At 41.5% G+C, this 18,785-nt stretch overlaps 2 protein-coding genes across 11 annotated transcripts in view; one reads left to right on the top strand and one right to left on the bottom strand.

The window, feature by feature from the left end:
* Positions 1–18,785, bottom strand: part of MED12L (mediator complex subunit 12L) — a 151,085-nt gene that overhangs the window by 33,076 nt on the left and 99,224 nt on the right. For 6 of the 7 annotated variants that reach the window (XR_012650876.1, XM_075031185.1, XM_075031188.1 and 3 more), the window contains 10 exons: positions 13,125–13,272; positions 12,420–12,538; positions 11,102–11,245; positions 10,368–10,531; positions 9,768–9,899; positions 6,685–6,912; positions 3,984–4,125; positions 2,993–3,113; positions 2,169–2,270; positions 322–435 (listed from right to left, as the gene is read on the bottom strand). Coding sequence is in view for 6 of the 7 variants with exons in the window: in XM_075031185.1 (XP_074887286.1) it covers positions 322–435; positions 2,169–2,270; positions 2,993–3,113; positions 3,984–4,125; positions 6,685–6,912; positions 9,768–9,899; positions 10,368–10,531; positions 11,102–11,245; positions 12,420–12,538; positions 13,125–13,272 (1,414 nt within the window). In the remaining variant the exon portion in view is untranslated. The remainder of the gene's footprint in view (positions 1–321; positions 436–2,168; positions 2,271–2,992; positions 3,114–3,983; positions 4,126–6,684; positions 6,913–9,767; positions 9,900–10,367; positions 10,532–11,101; positions 11,246–12,419; positions 12,539–13,124; positions 13,273–18,785) is intronic. The other variant, XM_075031186.1, reaches the window with a different exon arrangement.
* Positions 284–18,574, top strand: P2RY12 (purinergic receptor P2Y12). 4 transcript variants are annotated; one of them, XM_075031195.1, is made up of 3 exons: positions 284–588; positions 14,104–14,382; positions 16,207–18,574. In XM_075031195.1, exon 3 carries the CDS (start codon positions 16,232–16,234, stop codon positions 17,249–17,251), a length of 1,020 nt encoding a protein of 339 aa, XP_074887296.1. In that variant the 5' UTR covers positions 284–588; positions 14,104–14,382; positions 16,207–16,231; the 3' UTR covers positions 17,252–18,574. The 4 variants fall into 4 exon arrangements, 3 of the variants coding, with proteins under 3 accessions (XP_074887296.1, XP_074887297.1, XP_074887295.1); XM_075031196.1 differs by lacking the exon at positions 284–588 and adding an exon at positions 6,267–6,468; XM_075031194.1 differs by lacking the exon at positions 284–588 and adding an exon at positions 6,975–8,413.

Raw genomic sequence — 18,785 nt, 5'->3', positions numbered from 1 at the left:
TCCTCTCTACATTTGAGAGGGACTTGCCTGAGTTTGAAATGTGCTGGGACTTGGTGGCGGGGGTAGAGGTCAAAATGTGAAAAAGTCACATCTGCTTAAAGCCTCATCAGCAGGGGCTGACTCACCAGAGAAAAATTCTGCCTCTTGACCTTGCGGGGGAAACACTCAAATGCTACAGAAGCATGGACAGCATCCACGTTTTTCTCTTGTCATCAGGGTTTTCCTTTTGCAGGAACATTCCCAGGGAAATGAACTAGCACGATCTGTTTTTTACTCAAACACTAGAACAAAAACATTACACACAACTCTGCATAATCTTACCAAGCATCAAAATTGCTTTTAAGACTGCAAACACAGCTCCCACTTCTATACTGTTGTGAGCAGCAGCCAAGAGGTGACGATCACAAGAAGAACGAATTCCAGGAAATAATTTCCCTATGGAAAGAAGAGTAAATCTTGTAGAAAATGGTTGTTATTTACCAACTAAAGTTTCCTTTGTACAAAATCCTTCTCATCTAGAACAGCTATAGCAGTACAATAACTGAATGAAGAACTGAATTTTCTGAAATTGAAACTGAAGACCAACAGGTAAGTCATTAAAATCAACTGGGATACATGGTTATGATGTATTAATATCAAAATAAAATACGACAATTTAAGTAGAAAAAGGAGCCTATCATTTCACTGTGTCGATGTAAACAGTGAATTTAACCACAATGAGAAACTGAAGTGTATTTTGGTTTTGACTTCACAGATTCAGGAAGTTACTTACCTCACCTAGCCTTCTTAACAAATGAGGCAAAATTAATTACTATAAATGCCTGTTGCACAGTTAAGCCTAATTCTGCAGCTCAGAAGCAGACTGCAAAAGAAGTCGGTGAGTGCTTTTTCTAACATGAAGGAGAAGATAAACAGACTGAAAGACAGGGAGGGAGGGAGAAAGGAAGGATGAATCTACCACCTTTCTGAGGTGGTTAACTGAGCCATATGTAAGAAAAGTCTGTAACGTAGGCACATTTTGTTTGATTTGTACTATTTCCTAGAGTTCAGACACGACTCTTCCTATCCATTCAAATCCACTTTTATTTCTAGGGAAGCCTGGGACCACGTAACATATTTCTGTTACTCAGACAGTATTCTTCACGGCTCTTACTTGTTTTGCTCAAATATGCAACAAAAGTTCATGCATTTCTGGTCAAAAAAAGAAATTAATATTACTTTTAGATGGAACAATTTGACACCACTTAAGAGCTGAGGTTTTTTTTCTTCCAATTTCATTTTCCCATAGAAATAGTCTTGTCATCAAATTTGCTGAAATACTTATAAGACAAAACAGAGGTTATTTCCAGGTATGTTTCCTTTTAATTGTTAGTTGCTTGTTCCTTGCCTTTTTCCTTCCTCTTTTGGTCTGTGGGCAAACACACACAGGTCAGACCACAAAAGATTCAAATTTAAAAGGAAAGAGCACTACATTACTATACTCTAAGAACTAATTTCCTCATGTTTCTTCTGTTGGACTAGGTGCTTTATTATACCCTATTTAAAATCACATTTAATTTAAATTTACATGCAAGGCTACCACACTGTATGATCTATATCCCTATTAGTTTCTAGATCACTGCAAGATGACCCACTACAGGAGCTGTCACTGCCCCAACAGTACTTAGTACGAAGGAAGGTGGGGACTGTGATAAATACTACCACTGCCAACAGCAGCACTGGCACAAAACCAGTATTAATAGGTCCCAGGCTCACATGACTGTTTCAATGAAGTTCCAAAACAAAATGAGAACTATCAGGACAGAGCAGTCTTCTCAATGTATTCCTCTTTGCTGAAGTGTACACAGATGCTGTGTTAAAACTTAATTTTCTTTTTTAAGATGTAATATTCAAATGGGTGAGTTTTATGTCAACATTATGCTGCACCTGGGTGGCCAGGTGTTGATAATGAATAAGTTTCAGCAAACTTCTATAGTTTTACATGCATATAAAGCATTTCCCAAGCAAGTAAGAATGTATCAACTTTTCACTAGTGAAACATCTGTAATTTTAAACAGGCTATCACTTCTACTCGCACTATGGATATTTTCTCACATGAAATCTGAAGCCATCAAAACACATCTGGGTTCACTTTCTGAAATGAAAGGGCCACACAGCAGGCAACTTACCTGTTCCCTGGGGAAAGAGGCAGACCTGGGGTGTCCTGAAGAGGTGCAGGAGTAGCCGACAGGTCATCCTCGCCCCAGGCTCGGCATCTGGATCTCCACAGGCTATGGAAGATGGGATGCGAACATAAGGCATCTGCCCAGGACCTCCCAAGTCCCAGTGGCAGGCCTGGAAATGTTCTAACTCACAGCCCCATTCTAAATGGGAATACAATAATTTCATCAACAGGAATTAGCATTTATGGCCCTGAGTCGTCAAAAACCAGGAAAGAATAGTATGATTTTTGGTAAGCAAGAGACCTAATTAATGGCAGAAAAGACTACATGGTTAAAATGGCTTTTGACAGTCAAAGCAGAAATAAGAAACACAAATCCAAGCAGAAAGTGAAAAGAAATGTGTGAAGTGGCCAACAAAGAGGACCATAGCTACAGTACTCCAGGGCTGGAGGCAAAGACAATGAGGTCAGAGAGAAAAAGCCAACATCAGGCAGACTGACGGCAGAAGGAAATGCACAACCTGAGCAGATCAGGCAGACATTTGAGCACATAGCGCAGAGCAGAAGAGAGTTGTGAGTAGAAGGTGAGGCTGCGTAACATAAGGGGACAGTGCGCTGTCAGCAACTCTGATACCACTTGTCAAGTGTGAGTCCTCTAATCTAATTTGGCGTCGCTCCTTTTGGGAACTGCAGGGACACACAAGCTGCAATGCACAGTAGGTGGCATTCCACAAGAACGCAGTTCAGAACACACTACTTATTCAATCAATGGAGACTTCTTAAGAAGTCTTATGTTCTTCATTCTAAGTTTTTCTCTTGGTATTTTCTTACCAGCTGCAAGAAGAGAAGGCAGTGCAACATGCTGAACTACATCTTCCAGAGAAAAGCACTGCCGGGCGATCAATATAGCAATGAAAGTGGCCAGGGAATCGTGGAACGACAGGTCACTCACCTTGAAGGAAAAACATTGCAAGGCTTCACATAACAGTGCACTTACATAACAGTGTACACACCACTGCCACTATTATTAAGGAATTAATTATAAGAATAAACAGTAACATTTTTATACATAAGCAATTGTGTCTACATTTTAATGCATTTCCCAAACATTTTATGGCAAATACTGATAGCTCTTAACTTAATTTTAACCAATAACTATTTCAAATACCACAAATTCTGAAGTAAAAAGCATTAGTCTTATAAAAACTGAGAAAATTTTACCATTCTGTAAAAAACGGTAATATTGATACTCATTCCTTAGCCTTAGGACAAGAATATGTCCCCAAGTACACAGCTTCAATCTGTTCCTAAAGGCATATGTAATCAAACTATAGATAAATATACTGAATCAGATACTGGATAACATTAGTCACCATAATCCTGCTGACTTTAACAGGACGATGGTAACTTACACCAGGTAAGAAACAGCAAAGCGTACCACCCCTTCTACAATCCCAGAGCCAACACCAAAACAGGGCCTTTAAAACAGAGCTAGTTATTTACACGTCCATCAGCATTTTAGAAAAAGTATATGGACATGCCTGCTCCTTTTAAAGCACACCTCTGATATTCCATATCATTCCGTAATAAAGAAAAAAGAAAAAAGATTTACAATGAGAAAACTCTAAGCACTGCCCAAATTCTACACTAACCTTGAAGATGAAGGAAAGAATAAAAATCAATCACAGATCTCAATAAAAGCCTTAAATGGATACAGGACTAAATCTGTGCTCCGCATTTTTATTGAATGGAAACCTTACTATACCTCTAAGCGCACCCTAGACATAGGTTTAACAGATACTTCAGAAGATATTGAACTTACATCCACACTGCAGAGCAGATCATTGAAACCCCAGACATGATTTGAAGAGCAGCAAAGAGCTTTTACGACCCCTAACCACTCTGAGCTAAGCACCGTGCAGCATGCCGTCAGCTCTGCGCAAAGGTTTGCTATGTCATTAATCCTAGGAAAGAAGACAAAAACTAATACAGAAGCAAGATATTTTGTAAACAATAAATATTTAGGTCAAAGCAGATCAGTGCTTGGCAGAAGAACTGTTGTTTCCTCACTTAAGGTGGGGGTTTACGTCCAAATGTGATTATGCTACTGTACGTATAACCTAGTGTTATTCAGCTGTGGACAACTGGAGCATCTGGAAAAAAAACCAGTATGTGACTTGTACCCCATGACTTGCATCCATCCAACCTACAGTAGCACAGGACCTTTATTTTGTGTAAACCCTGCTTTGTACGCCCTATGTCCCTACCAGCTTCCCTACCTGTGCTGAGCTGCCCAGGAGGAGGGATGCAGCACCCAAACCCCTGCTACCTGCAACCCACCAAGACAGATGACCTGCCCCTCTCCACAGGGGCACACTCTGGCCTTTCCTCAGTGCTGCCACACAAACAGCAGCTCCATCCTCTTTCACGCAAAAATGTCACAGGAAAGTAGTGTGTGTGGCGCACACCCCCCCAGCCCCTGCAGGAGCCCTCCTCACCAGCACTACTGTTCAGGAGGGACGAGAGAGTCACAAAATTAATTGGCATTGATGAATTTTACTTCATAGATCACATACTGTGTAATGTGTGATTTGGTGTATGACTCAAGTTATGTAACATTTTAAAAAAACAGCAGAGTTGACTCATCCCAGTGCAAGTTATTTTTTCTCTGTTCCACAGTGAAACCCGTTTGGCCACATTTAGATGTTCCCCTTTGCTGCTCTTACAACACCGCTTCCTCTCAGCTGCTCTGCTCTGCCAAGAATGCCCCACATTTCAAAGAATCACAGAACAGTTTGGGTTGGAAGGGACCTTAAAGACCATCTAGTTCCAATCCCCCTGCCATGGGCAGGGACACCTTCCACTAGACCAGGTTGCTCAAAGCTCCGTCCAACCTGGCCTTGAACACTTCCAGGGATGGGGCAGCCACAACTTCTCTGGGCAACCTGTTCCAGTGCCCTGCCACCCTCACAGTGAAGAATTTCTTCCTTACATCTAATCTAAATCTACCCTCTTTCAGTGTAAAGCCATTACCCCTTGTCCTATCACTACATGCCCTTGTAAAAAGTCCCTCCCCATCTTTCCCGTAGGTCCCCTTCAGGTACTGGAAGGCTGCTATAAGGTCTCCCCAGAGCCTTCTCTTCTCCAGGCTGAACAACCCCAACTCTGTCAGCCTGTCTTCACAAGAGAGGTTCTCCAGTCCTCTGACCATTTTTGTGGCCTCCTTTGCACCTTCTTTGGATGTTTCAGAGGCGGCTTCACACTAGGGACAGGGAGATGGATACACGAACTATACACATTTTTGGCAGGAGTCAATCAGAAAAGAAAAGGGAAAAAAAAAAATCCACAATTTCCTTGAGTTTTGTGATCTGGCAGCAGCCTTAAAAAAGACTGTCAGCTACTGCTGCACCTAGGCTTAACTATCAAGACCAAGAATTTCTTAATAAAAATTGGAACAGAATCAGAACAGAACACCAAGTTCTGGTGGGTTTGATTGTGTAAGAGCGATAGAGGTGCTGGGGGCAGGGGTAAAGGCTAGATCCAAAAATCAGTGTCCGTTTCACCCTGCATCACAGACTTTGCAGAATGGAAAACCAGGATAAAACAGTTTCAACACTGCAGTGCTACATTTGCACAAGAAGGCTGAGTTTATGTGTTTACATACTGGACAGAGAAAGCAACTGAGAGAAGAACATCTCCATTATGAAACAAAACATACTGTCAGTGTAAAACCCTGACACTGATGTTAAGCTGGTTTACTGCAAGGGTTCTTCACTATACTTCTTGTCAGTACCTCAACATTATCTAAAAAGATCTAACGTAGACTTAAGACCCAAGAAGTGTCGTGCTGGATCAGACCAAAGCTCCACCTGACAGTGGCAGGAGCCAGCACCTGCTGGTGTCAGCAGACAACCACCTTAATACAGTGCTGGACAACCTGTTGAAGTGGAGATCTCATCCTGAACTCTAATCATTGGAGACCAACTTGAACTGTGCACCATGAGGTCCAAGCTACTCTTAAAATATAACTGACAGCTGTTACAATTCTAGTAGCTTCTATCCAATAAAACTCTTAATACTTTAAAAAAAATATTTTTTTTAAATCTACATATTACCTATGAAGATGAAATCCATAACAAATAAATTACACATTTAATAAATTAAACACCAATTGCATCAGAAGAAGGAAATGACATAATGCAGAACCTTCCTTCATTTACAGGCTTCTAATGAGCAAAGATTGTGCTGAGCTGTTCTGTCTGAAATGGCACAACTGCTGATACGAAAAGCTTACTGACTGTCTTACAGTGAGTACTTTCTACTTGTTACTCCCTTCTGTTAAATTATGCAGATTGATTTAATGAAATAACTCAGATTAGACTTACTCAATAAATCTTCAGCAACCAGAAAGAGTAATGAATGAAAACAATTGCAAAAAAGACACAAAACAAAAAGGTGAAAGGAAACCTCATATATAACATGTAAAAATCCATCCAGTTCGATTCCAGCACGGTTTGCCTTACCTTCCTGCATCTTGGTGTCCCATGCACACGTTCATTAGCGCATTGCAGACAAAGCTGTAGCGGTTGGCTGCGTTATCGCTCAGGATCTTGCCCAGCATTGAGTAGTTAATGCTGTGAGCAGAAGGATTCTCGATAAAATCTAGCATGAACTCGGGATCCCACAGTAAATTGGAATTTGAAGGCTGAACATTGCTGTATATCGTTTGCTTCACCTTAGAACAGGCACTACTGAGGACCAAAAAAAAGAGTGAGTTGCCAAAAACCATACTTTGCAGGAATGCTGTTGAACATACCACGTGGGATTAGAAAATCCTAGTTTGGTTACCATTCTGTACATGTTCTCAAACTCATTTTTTATAAGGAGCATCTACCAGAAAATAAGGCTGATACATCAATTTCATTCAAGTTTTCCTGCAAATAGTCTCAAGTTTCCAAATCGCTTCTATGACATTCCTATGACTGAAATTGTGAGCAGCTGGATAAGGACCACACATTCATTCCTCACTAGCAATAACTTCCTGGAGCATGAAATGCCTCTACAGTGAACTGTTAACAGTGCTCCATAATGCTGCTCCCCCTCTTTATGTGTCATGACAGTGAACTGCAGTGGTGGTGAAGAAGAATTAATTAATGAAAAATTTATCTAAATTAAAAACTCTACATTTGGTAATAACATGACATAACAGACAACTTTTTGAAAGATGAAATCAGTAAACAAAGAAAAGATACTTAAAGGTCATATTTTGACATTAATAATGATGACAAAAGGTCAAGAAATGTTCCAGGCTAGGAATACCTATATGTTAATTGGCTTTCTTCACGGGGACAAAATTGTGTTAGTGAAGAATGCAAATTCCACACACAAAATGTTCTAAGGAGCATTTCTCTCAAGCATTGCGTTTTATACCACAGCTGGAAACAACATCCACATGGACAAACTTCACTAATTATCCCAACAGGGAAGACTTCTTCATTGCTGAAAAAAAATCCATTAATTTAAATTAACTTAAAATACATGAAACCTTTGGAACTTTAGAACTCCACTGGCCCCAGGATGAAAAGACAGAGGAAGCACTGTGCCTCGAAGGCATCTGTAACCTGAGGAAGGAGCACAATGTGCACAGCAGCAGCTGGACGTGGGGCTTGGAGGGCAGCCCTGGGGACACCCTGCCACTGTGCAGCCCCTGCACACGGCTGCTCCTCATCGGGATGCTCCAGTGCAGAAGGAAGAGGCCATTAGCAGCATAATTAATCTACAAGAAGGGTAATACCTGACATTAACCCTTTGCTCTAACAGCCAGTGTAACAGCAAAGAAAGAAAACCAACTAGTGGAAAACAAATACCCCATGCTTCAACCATCAGGCACTATTTAAATGGGCATCCTGGGCAGACATATGTCCCCGACACTGTCATCACAGCATTTACCTAAACTTACCCCACGGGTCACAGAAAGAAAGGTCCAAAACCCAAATGATACAGTACTGAGTATGTGAGCAAAGCAGCCTCTGAAACTGTACTTGCACAAGAAGTAATGCTGGGGGAGTGGTCAGAAGATAACAATTTAAAAAAAAGTGAAGGAATGATTTAAAAAAAGGAAGTTTAGTGAATACAACTAAATATACCAAGCATACTGAACAAAAGCAGGCAGCTCACTTAGTAAAGCCCGGTCATGAGAAATACTGCAGATGATATTAGAAGCCATTTTCGAAGCACTGCATTATACGGAAGGTAAGCCTCTACATTTGAACATTTATGATCTGTACTTTATTGTCGCTTCAAATTGACTTAGAGAGAGAGAGAAATAGCTGGACTTACAGCGTACTAAAAAGCAGCTAAAAATGTTGCCATGTACAGACAACTGGTTTTGGTTTTGTCTCAGTTGTAGCAAGGAAACCAAGAAGAAAATTAGCATAGTATTACCTTATACACAGCTGTTTAAAAAATGTATACATAAATTTTATTACCAGCTTTCAGAGAATTTCTAACTCCACTTGTCTGAAAAAAGGGGCTTCAAATCAAGCGCTGTATATCACATATTTAATATATGATTTAATACCTTAAATATCTCTATAGTACTAGATGATGTTTTGCTTTGCTATTGTAGGTTAGTATTAATAAAAATGTTATTTTTTATTGTGTTACTGAACTTTCAGGATATAGCTAAGACACTTCTGTAGTTCTGTATTTCATATTTCTTTTTGCTAGTGCTTCTCATATTAAATGCTACCATTCCCATGTCCTTGTAAACCTATTAAAATATTAAGATTATTACTGAGAACTCTTTTCCTGCTCCCTAAGAAATGAAAACCACAAATGTGAAATACGCAAACCCAGGTATATAAACTAGGAGGGGAAACAGAAACTGAAGTGGTTTGTAACTCTCACAAGATGCGTATTTGCATATGAAAGGTTTCCACTCCCCCTTTAAAAAGTAAGAGCCAAAAATACAGCATATGAGTACCTAAAATATTTTTTTAATTTAAGAATCAAGGAACTGAACATTCGAGCATAAAACTTCACAAACTCAAACATGTTTGTGCCTCTCCCCACATCAAAGGAAATATTTAATAGAATATTACAGCTGCGTCAGCTAAGATTTTGTTATTTTTCCATCCAACATTGTATGCATTACAGCCAATTTGCTGATGCGTTATAGGAACCTAATCAGGCACATCACAATCTGCAAAAGCAAAGGTGTCTGGGGAGGGGTCCGATGCTGCGCGCCACAACTGCCTCAGCAGCCGGCCTGACAGTGACGGTCCCCGCTTCCCTCGCCCCACGCCTGCTCGCTCTGCGTGAGCGCTGCTTGCTGGAACAACCTGCTAAGCTAACCACAGCACTGCAAGGAGGGCTCAGCCTCTGCTCCTCCACAGCAGGTACCCACACAGCACGAGGACTTCGCAGGCTCAGGACCACGTGCTGTGCTGCCATGCTGGCACAGGCAAAAGAATTGGATCAGTAAAGGTAAAGCAGCAAAGGCAACGGTGCATCTTCCAGGGAAAGCAGACTGAACTGAAAACCACAGCAGTCTGCATCAGTCTACAGGCTAGGCAGTGGTGAGAAAAATCCCATTACCACCCACCTGAAGAGGTCTCCAAACTTGCTTCTCAGGTGACTGCAGGACACGTACAGATCATAGAGGTAAGCTAAAATACACCTTTCTGGAGAGGAACACTCTGAGGGATTAACGACGTGCTTTACCACCCCGCACAACCTGCAAAAATAAAACCATTCTGAGTTCGTTCCAACACACCTTAGAAACGTGTCTCGTATTGTTACGTATCATACAAACCCCACCATTAGCTGGCAACTTGATGACAGACCTTGCACCTACAGGCTGAGGGGGCTCACGTGAAGTTTGGTGTCACCTGTGCACTTGCCTGGGCCCCAGGGAGGACAGGATACAGAGGCACTTGAGCCCAGGGCAGAATGAGGCAAATGAGTAGGAAATCAAGATACACATCTCCCCCCTTTTCCTAGGTCACAAAGTGTGCGGGTCCCACCAGCCGCCAGCAGCGGGGAGCGGGCTGCAGAGGTGAGCCACCTGCTCCACTCACCTGCGCTCGCTTCCAGCCTTCCAATAGCAGTGCGATAGTTGGTCTAACTACCTGAACCTAAACGCATTTTTTGCTTAAGAGCGAACACCAAAAATACTTTTTGGAAAACTGTGGCTACTACAAACCCTTCAAAGACTTGTGCGGTTTGCTCCGAGTTGAGGATGAGGCAGGCATGGTACCGCCGCAGAACAGCAACGATGCAGACGCACAGCCCCGTCGTGTAGCTTCCTGCCAGGCTGGACGACTTCAGCAGCAGCTCTGCCTCCACAACACTCAGCTCATTCAACAGCTAAAAATGCATACACAAAAATACTGAAAATAACTTCCAAGTTAAACATGTAAAAAGCGTGCAAAAATAAACTCAATAAGGAAAAACTATATGGCAAACAAAAATGAAATTCCTTACTACAGAACAAGGAAAATGGGGAGCAAAATAAACTGTTAAAGTATAAAAAACATCCCTCAGAACTGCTCTTCAGAAATACATGGCATTTCTGGCACCCAGGTGCTTTACTGTGTAATATGATGGTTCAGCCTGAAACAGTGAAGCCCATCCTAAAATACTTTGTGCAAAAATAATCCAGAATTTTATTAATTTTGAAAGATTTAAAAATAAAATACATCTATTGATTCTCCAAAGTTGTCAAAAGTAAGACAGGAGGGGAAGTTATCTGGCACTCTGTTTCAGAAGTCAGGAAACTGAAACTGATAAAAGTGCATGGCAGCAAATCAGGAGAATTTGCAGTCCAGCTCTTGGGTTTTTTTCAGATTTTACAGAAAATGTATCACAGCTTTATCCTGACATAACACACTCCCACCCCCTTCACCCACTTCCCCGCCACCAATGAACTCTGTTTACCTGTATTGCAAAGTCTATAAGTCCATTGATATTCAGTGCTGGTTCCATGAGATCAAAGATGAGCTGTATATGGTGAGCCAAGGGAAGATGATAGGATGTTCCTGAGGCAAAACTAGTTATCTGTTCAAGAACATTACTGGAGATCTGTGAAAATAAATGTTGAAAAGTCATATGGTGACTGAGGGTTTCTCAGATGCACTAGTGCTCCAAAAATCCTATCTTGTAGGTGGTAATAGCAAGTGACAGCATTTTGCAGATAAAAGCACTAACAAATCATGCTTGAGTATATCTGAGTATATCTATTATGCTACTATCCTGCAAGTCAGTCGTAATGCCATTTTATTTCCAAAACTGACAACACAGAAAATGCTGTTCTGCTGCTTTACAGCTGAAAGTCATACTGTTCTTAACATCTACAATACTGATTTCTATTCTGTGGGGTATTTTGCTTTAAAGAGGCAAAATCATTTTTCTTTTCATCTTACTGCATTGTGATTTTTTTTATTGATGATTTTCAGATAATTAATAAATGTTATCCTGCAAACAAAACATGTAATAAATTCATTCAAAAGACCAGATTCAAAGATGTCTTACAAATTAAGTACCAAACGTGTACCTCCTTTACTTTGTTTCTTACATTAGCCTCTGGTTATTAAAATGTACTTAAAAACAGTAACACCTGACAAAGTGGTGAAATCCTGTGCTGATGTATTTGCACACATACAGGTCCTAATATAAACCAGGAAAACTAGGCTTGTCATTTAAAACAAATTATTTATGTTCTCCAGTCAGCCACTGATATAGCTTTTTAACAGTAAAGGTTGACTATAAATATCCAGAAAAGAACAAACTGTATTATCCACCAGCTTTTCAAAGAAACATACTCAGTTTGTTACACAAAAACACAGAAGAGTTCACTGTCCTTCACGAACACAGATGAAGTAACATCTTATACATATGCAAGAGATTGTTTAATAAGTATCTAATTTACCAACGAGCTCTAAACAATGCTGTTAATGGAAATTTATGTAAAATTTATTTCAAATTTTTCATTAAAAAATCAGGACATCTATAATAATCCAGAAAGCTTCTTGCATAACAAACAAGCAAAATCCCCCAAACATACCAAACACCCAAATATCTACAGAAGCAGGTATTTTATAATACCAAGGCAGCATTTTTTCACTTGCCTTTGAAGAAGCAGTGCACTGAAAATTCTTGGTATATACAAAACACTTCTAAAAACCCTAGATTTGCTTCCTATTTGATATCTCTACAACAGAACATAAAAGGCTATGATTTTATACAAGGGAAGTACCTGAGATGTCACCTGATGTTGATCAAAATAGGACAGTTGCTGTAGTTTTGTGAACACGGTCTCTAGGGTTGGAAATGCTTCTTGTTTGGTCTTCCTGGCTTTTTGCCCTTCATCCCCAACTTAACAGATAAAAAATTATTTTGGTCATTTTATATTTAATGGAGCCCTAGCACTTTTGCATTATTATGGATTTAAAAGACAATAAAAATTTTAATAAGCTTTACTCATGACTACATAAAGCCCTACTTGCCTCAGTTTTCCATTATACTTGGGAAAAATATACGACACAGCACGTAACAATATCAAAGCTACTTCAAGGTTATTCCATGCAAAAAGGTGACAGCCAAGAAAAACTGAAAAACAGTCATGCAGTTTTACTAGGAGGGTAAGGAATATGTATCGCTCACTGGCCAATATCTCATATTCCAGGCTTTAGCCAAATGCAAGTGTTTACAGCCAAGTTGTTATAATGGAAAATAGGGATTTCTAACCACAGTGGCCCTTTGCCATCCTGGTGCAGCTGTAAGGCAGGCCAACAGATTGCACTTTGTGTTGACTCTGGTCAGTACTTCACCCACTGACTGCAAAGGGGATGAAAGCCAAATTACATGATCAACACGCATGGCTCCAGACAACTTGCTGAGCACCTAACAGCTCCCATGGTCTTTACTACAGGCTACCATACAGCAGCATTAAAGCATTTACCACCCATTTCAGTAGTACTCTTCTTATTCAGAATTTTGAGGATGTCTTTGGTAATCTTCTTCAGCTGATGCCTTGCTTCATCGCGCTCCTTACCAACACCATAAAGGAGAATCATACGCTGGTTACACTCATGACTGGAAGATTCATCCTGAAAAGATCAGATACGAGTGAAGACTCTTTTCTTTTTTCTGTCATCACCTGCAGAAACCCAACCTGAGTAGCCCAGACTGCAATAAACAATAACTAACTCTTTGTCACAAAAACCATCTCCTGTGGTTATCAGTGTGGAGGAAACAGTGCCAAATGAAATCACCAAAGAGTAGGGTAAAAATACAGAGGGAAAAAATGTCATCTGATATTAAGAATTCTGTATGTATCTATAAGGACAGAGTCAGGGGATGCATACAGATAACTTCCTAACTGTCCCCTGGATTGATATTCAGTAGCAGATTAGTAAGTAGAAGACAAATGTCTAGAAACTGTGCAACTTTTCTCTTATTATGTACAAGTCCATTGAAAAAAAGATGCAGGCCAACTCCTAAAATTCTATTTTGCACATCCCAAAGAAATTGAAATATGTATAGTTTATTTAAATTGTAACTGGTTACATTTAGTCTTTTAATAAAATGTATTGTGTAATGTTGATGCACTGTATACAAGTTAAAAACTTGGAGCACTGCTCTGCAAGTCATATAAGTATAAATATTTTGTTCAGTAATATACTTACCTTCTCCAAACTAAACAATCCCCACTACTTTCAACTACTTTAAAAGTTTTTAAAAAATAAGACTGTGTACAAAAATAGTACTGAAGAATCACAAGGCAAAAAGGTAGATGGGGTGCAACTCTGTGCTCAGACAAGTTGCACAGTCTTACAAAATACATGCTCTCTTTCAAAAATAGTGACTCTGTTAGTAGGTCAAAAGCAGGAAGTAAACCTCTAATTATATTTAAAATTCTATTTGTCTCTCTCATCTAGAGGAAACACAAGCAGAAGCACTGAGAACGTCACCTGGAATTTGCAGCTGTCTCTGGCTAAAAAAGCAGTTCAAAGCCAGAGGAAGGTCTAAGTCTCAGAACTGGGATGCTCAGCCGTTCCTCCAGCCTCTCCTTGCTCTGTGGGATTTACACATGAACACTCCTGCCTGCTCACATGGTGAAGAACTAGAGGAACCACGAACAACCCTCTGTCAGCACCACTAGCTTCCCATCACAGGATATACCCAAGCGTTTCATTGCTTCTCAACAGTACGCTACGGTAATCTCTTTGATTTTGGGGGGGGGGGGGGGGGGGGGAGGTGTCTGATTTTGCATGCTTAGGGAATTCTTATGTTATTAGGATTAGACTTGGCAGGTGAATCTGTTACATGCTTCAAAGCATAAGCCAATTTATTTCTGTCTTACGGATAAGACAGAAATAAACCTTTGCAGCTCTGTAAGGAAGACGTCAGGGATGTTTGGGCATTGGCTGACAAAGCATCAACTCCCGAGTGCCTTATTTTACAAAGGCAGAGATCATACAGAAATATAGCAATTTTTACAATTGCATCACTACACACCTGAAAGTTACTCCTTTTGAAATGCAACACTGACTGATTCAACATCCCTGCCTGGCTTTCCCAGGCAACCAGTTCTGATCAGACCTGATCTGATCAAAGTTTTCGGACTAAGAGCAACAGTTTTCAGCTCAGCCCCTGCTACCAGTTACACAGATGCCAGTCGCTCGGAGTTTGTGGATGACTGGCTGGCCAACGTGCTTTTGGTTTCGTGGTTAGAGCGGGCTCGGAGGGGTGCAGCGCTGCGCAGGGGTCTCAGCAGTGACTTCACGGGCGCTCACTGCAGAGCACGGGATGCTGCAGCTCCTGCGTGTTGCCTCAAGTCAGCGAAGTTTTAAATTTATTTGCAACACGGCACCGGTAAAGCAAGTGATTTAGGAAAACGACAGGATAAACCGTCAAACTAGAAGCAAAGGTACACATGAATACCTACATAAATAAAGCTACGAATAACTTCAGACTTTGCCGGCAAATGTGTAACTGCTGCAGTAACGGACATCGTTGGCTGTCCAAGTGCTAATATGTAGGGTTGAAGAGCAGGTTCTCCTCTCTCTTTCTTCCCCTTGGAAGCAACAAACAGTGACGTTGTGGGGTGCCACATCCACCCTTGGAGTACCCGGGTAAAATGGCAGCAGCCTGCGAGCAGCCATTCCCAGGGTCCGAGCAGGGGCAGGGAGGGGAAGGCAGAGATCAGCTTCAAGGACAACCAAAAGCCAGGCTGAAGCAACGCCGCTGGGAGAGCCAGCCAGCCGAGCAGAAACACGCTAAAAAGGGGCATCTGACTCCTCTTACTTCAGCCCGGCACTGTTAAACCTGCAGTCACAGCAAGTTTAAACGCTATTGCTTCCCACGCCGAGGAAGACGCAGAAAGGGACATTTCTCCCTCCTCCCTGGGAGGAGAGAGGCAGCTTGGGCAGACGCGCCTCAGACAAGCGAAACCGCAGCCTCGCCGGCCCGCCTGTGGCACGACGGCCTCTCCGCCCCGGGCGGACCCTCACCAGCTCCTCTCTGCTGCTGGGCCGAGCCCAGCCAGGCCAGGGCCCGCGGCCCACCTCGGCTGTAAGTTCGGCGGCAGGGCCGCGGGGGCCGGGAGATCCAACGTCAGGGCCCCCCGTCCCCGCGCTGCACCCGGCGAGAGCTGCGCCGGCACCACGCGCTCGCACCAGGGCACAGGCGGCACGACGCCGGCCGCGCCGCCCCCGCAGCCCACCGCCGTGCCGGCCCCTTGCCCGCCCCTGCGGTGCGGGTCTCGGGGAAGCCGTGCGGGAAGCTCGGGAGGTTAGGATGGAAGGTCGCCTCGGCGTTTCAGTCACAGAAGACCAGGCCAAGCCGCCTTACAAACGTGGCTACATCTAGCGCTCTTCCCCTGTAGAAACCTGACATCCTCAGTAAAGTAAAACACAACTTACAGCAGCCAAAATCCCCAAAGGTATGCTCCCAACAAAAATTAAAAGCAGACTAAAAAGGTTGAAGTCTTACCACAGATATAACTCACAAATTCATTTTCTTCTTTTTTGTTTTTACAGGGAGGGGGAAAAAGACAAAGTGCAAATGAAAGCCACAACCAACCTCGGCTACTCCAGAAACGACACCAACTGCACCAGCGATAACAAACTCAGCCAAGCCATTTTTCCTTTGCTTTATACAATTCTGTTCCTGGTGGGCATCACCATGAACGGCCTGGCAATGTGGGTCTTTTTTAAAATATCCAGCAAATCCAATTTCATCATCTTCCTCAAGAACACTGTCATTTCTGACTTCCTCATGATCTTGACTTTTCCATTTAAAATCCTCAGCGATGCAAAGTTGGTATCATGGGAACTGAGAGGATTTGTGTGCCAAGTCACCCAGGTTGTATTTTACTTCACCATGTACATTAGCATTTTGTTTCTTGGCCTAATAACTATCGATCGCTATCAGAAAGCCACTTCGCCTTTCAGAACATCAACACCAAGGAAACTTTTAGGTGCCAAGATCCTGTCCACAGCAATTTGGATATCAATGTTTGCTCTTTCATTACCCAACATGATTCTAACGAACAAGAAGAAAACGCCTAAGAACGTAAAAAAGTGCGCTCTCTTGAAATCTGAGTTTGGCTTAGTCTGGCATGAAATTGTAAATTACATTTGTCAACTTATCTTCTGGGTTAATTTAGCAGTCATAGTTATATGCTACATACTCATAAGTAAAGAGCTGTACAAATCCTATAAAAAGACAAGATCCAGAGGAAAGGCATCCAAAAAGACTGTAAATCTGAAGGTTTTCATCATTATCGCAGTGTTTTTTATTTGTTTTGTGCCTTTCCACTTTACTAGAATCCCCTACACGTTGAGCCAAACAAGAGATGTTTTTGAATGCTCTGCTCAGAACACCTTGTTTTACTTGAAAGAGAGCACGCTGTGGCTAACATCGCTAAATGCTTGCCTAGATCCATTCATATACTTTTTCCTTTGCAAATCATTTAGAAAGTCCTTGCTAGACATGCTGTGCAAGCACACAGCATTGTCAGAACTCAGAGCACAGATGAAGGAGCAGAACGAAGGAGATGACACAGATGAGACACCGGTCTAGAGCTAAGAACTACCCATAGTCCTTCTTGGCCACACACATTTATTGGTGGGCGGAAAGAGCACAAAATCCTGCGGAAGAATATCTAGAATTTCACCGACTTCTTTAGAAATTGTCCTACAGATGAAGCACAAGCACCTGGGAACCAACATCACTGGTTGCAAAAATGGTGAAACTAGAAAGCCTGAATAAAACAAGAGCACCACCTGATCACAACCTCCATGCTTGTCAGAATTACTAGGAAGAAGTTTGAACTTACAGTTGGAGCTGTAAGGGAAAAATTAAAACAAAGTCATGAAAGGCTACAGATGAGATTATGAACTGCAAAGATTTTGCAGAAATAGCTTAACTTGGGCCAGAGTAAAGCTCATGACAACACAAGATCTGGGAAATGCAAATAAAATCCAGAGTAAATGTGATTTTTTAAATACAAGTTGTCACCTTGTACACAACTGGCAGACAAACAGAAATATAGGAAATACGTAGATAAGCTATTTATCTGTGCAGATTTTTGGTAACAGAATAACATTTTGCTTATCTCATTATATGCTTGCAATCCTTAATCCATTGACCAATAAATTAACAGTTGTATGTCAGAGGAAATTATTTCACAATCAGGCTTACCTTGATGTGAGCTAAATCTTCAAATACTTCACCTTACTACATGAATAAACAAAAATGTACACTTTTATAGGGAAAAATACATTATATTAGAAAATATACAAAGGATAAATTTACAGAATACTTAGATCTTAGGGAAAGAAAGACTCATAGTAAAATCTTTACTGATTATTAAGGGCAGCTTTTTTGCACTATACAAAAAATATAACCACTTCCCTTTTTTCATTTGGAAAAGCTGAAAAAAAACAGGGAAGGATTTTCCGGTTCATGACATGTTCAGGTATCATAACAACCACACATGACAAAGATCCTAGGCTATTGTAATAAATTATGGTTCATCACTGCAAAACAGCTCCAATTCAGAAATATGTTTCAACACCATGCAAGAGCTCAGTCCTGCCAAAAGCCATTGCCTGTTTACCCTTCTCCAGTACTTATCTGTGCCTGGCAGGGCACTGGGCATTTTTACAACTGATATCCAATTTCCTCAAAACTTAAAAGATGGTTCACTTCCTTTAGCACTCAGCCTTAGAGTTTATGCATCTGTCATAACCTGCCTGAACGAATTAAATATTTTACAAAATGTTTTGTGCACTGCTTATGCTGGTATATGCACCAACACTGATTGCAATCAGTAACTGGGTTACACCGCAGAAAACAGGGTGCCTTTATTTTCCCAGAACCAGAACTGCTGGTCACTCCAGAGCACGCTCTCCACAGCTGACCTCATGGGGCCTGGGACTGATCGTGCGAGATGCCCCATTTCCACCCAACACTCACTCCCCACACTTTTTGTACCTACACATGGGGAGAGAGCGGCAGTTATCTGGCAGCTGCTTTTCCTGATCAGATGAGCTGCTCACACAACAGATACTACAGCTATCTGTGTACCATGTAGCAGTCACTGATGGGATAT

Source organism: Buteo buteo, chromosome 7 (genome assembly GCF_964188355.1).
Source record: "Buteo buteo chromosome 7, bButBut1.hap1.1, whole genome shotgun sequence".
Classification (NCBI taxonomy): domain Eukaryota; kingdom Metazoa; phylum Chordata; class Aves; order Accipitriformes; family Accipitridae; genus Buteo; species Buteo buteo.
Note: the sequence above shows the minus strand (reverse complement) of the source record. Positions and strands in the feature narration are given on the sequence as shown.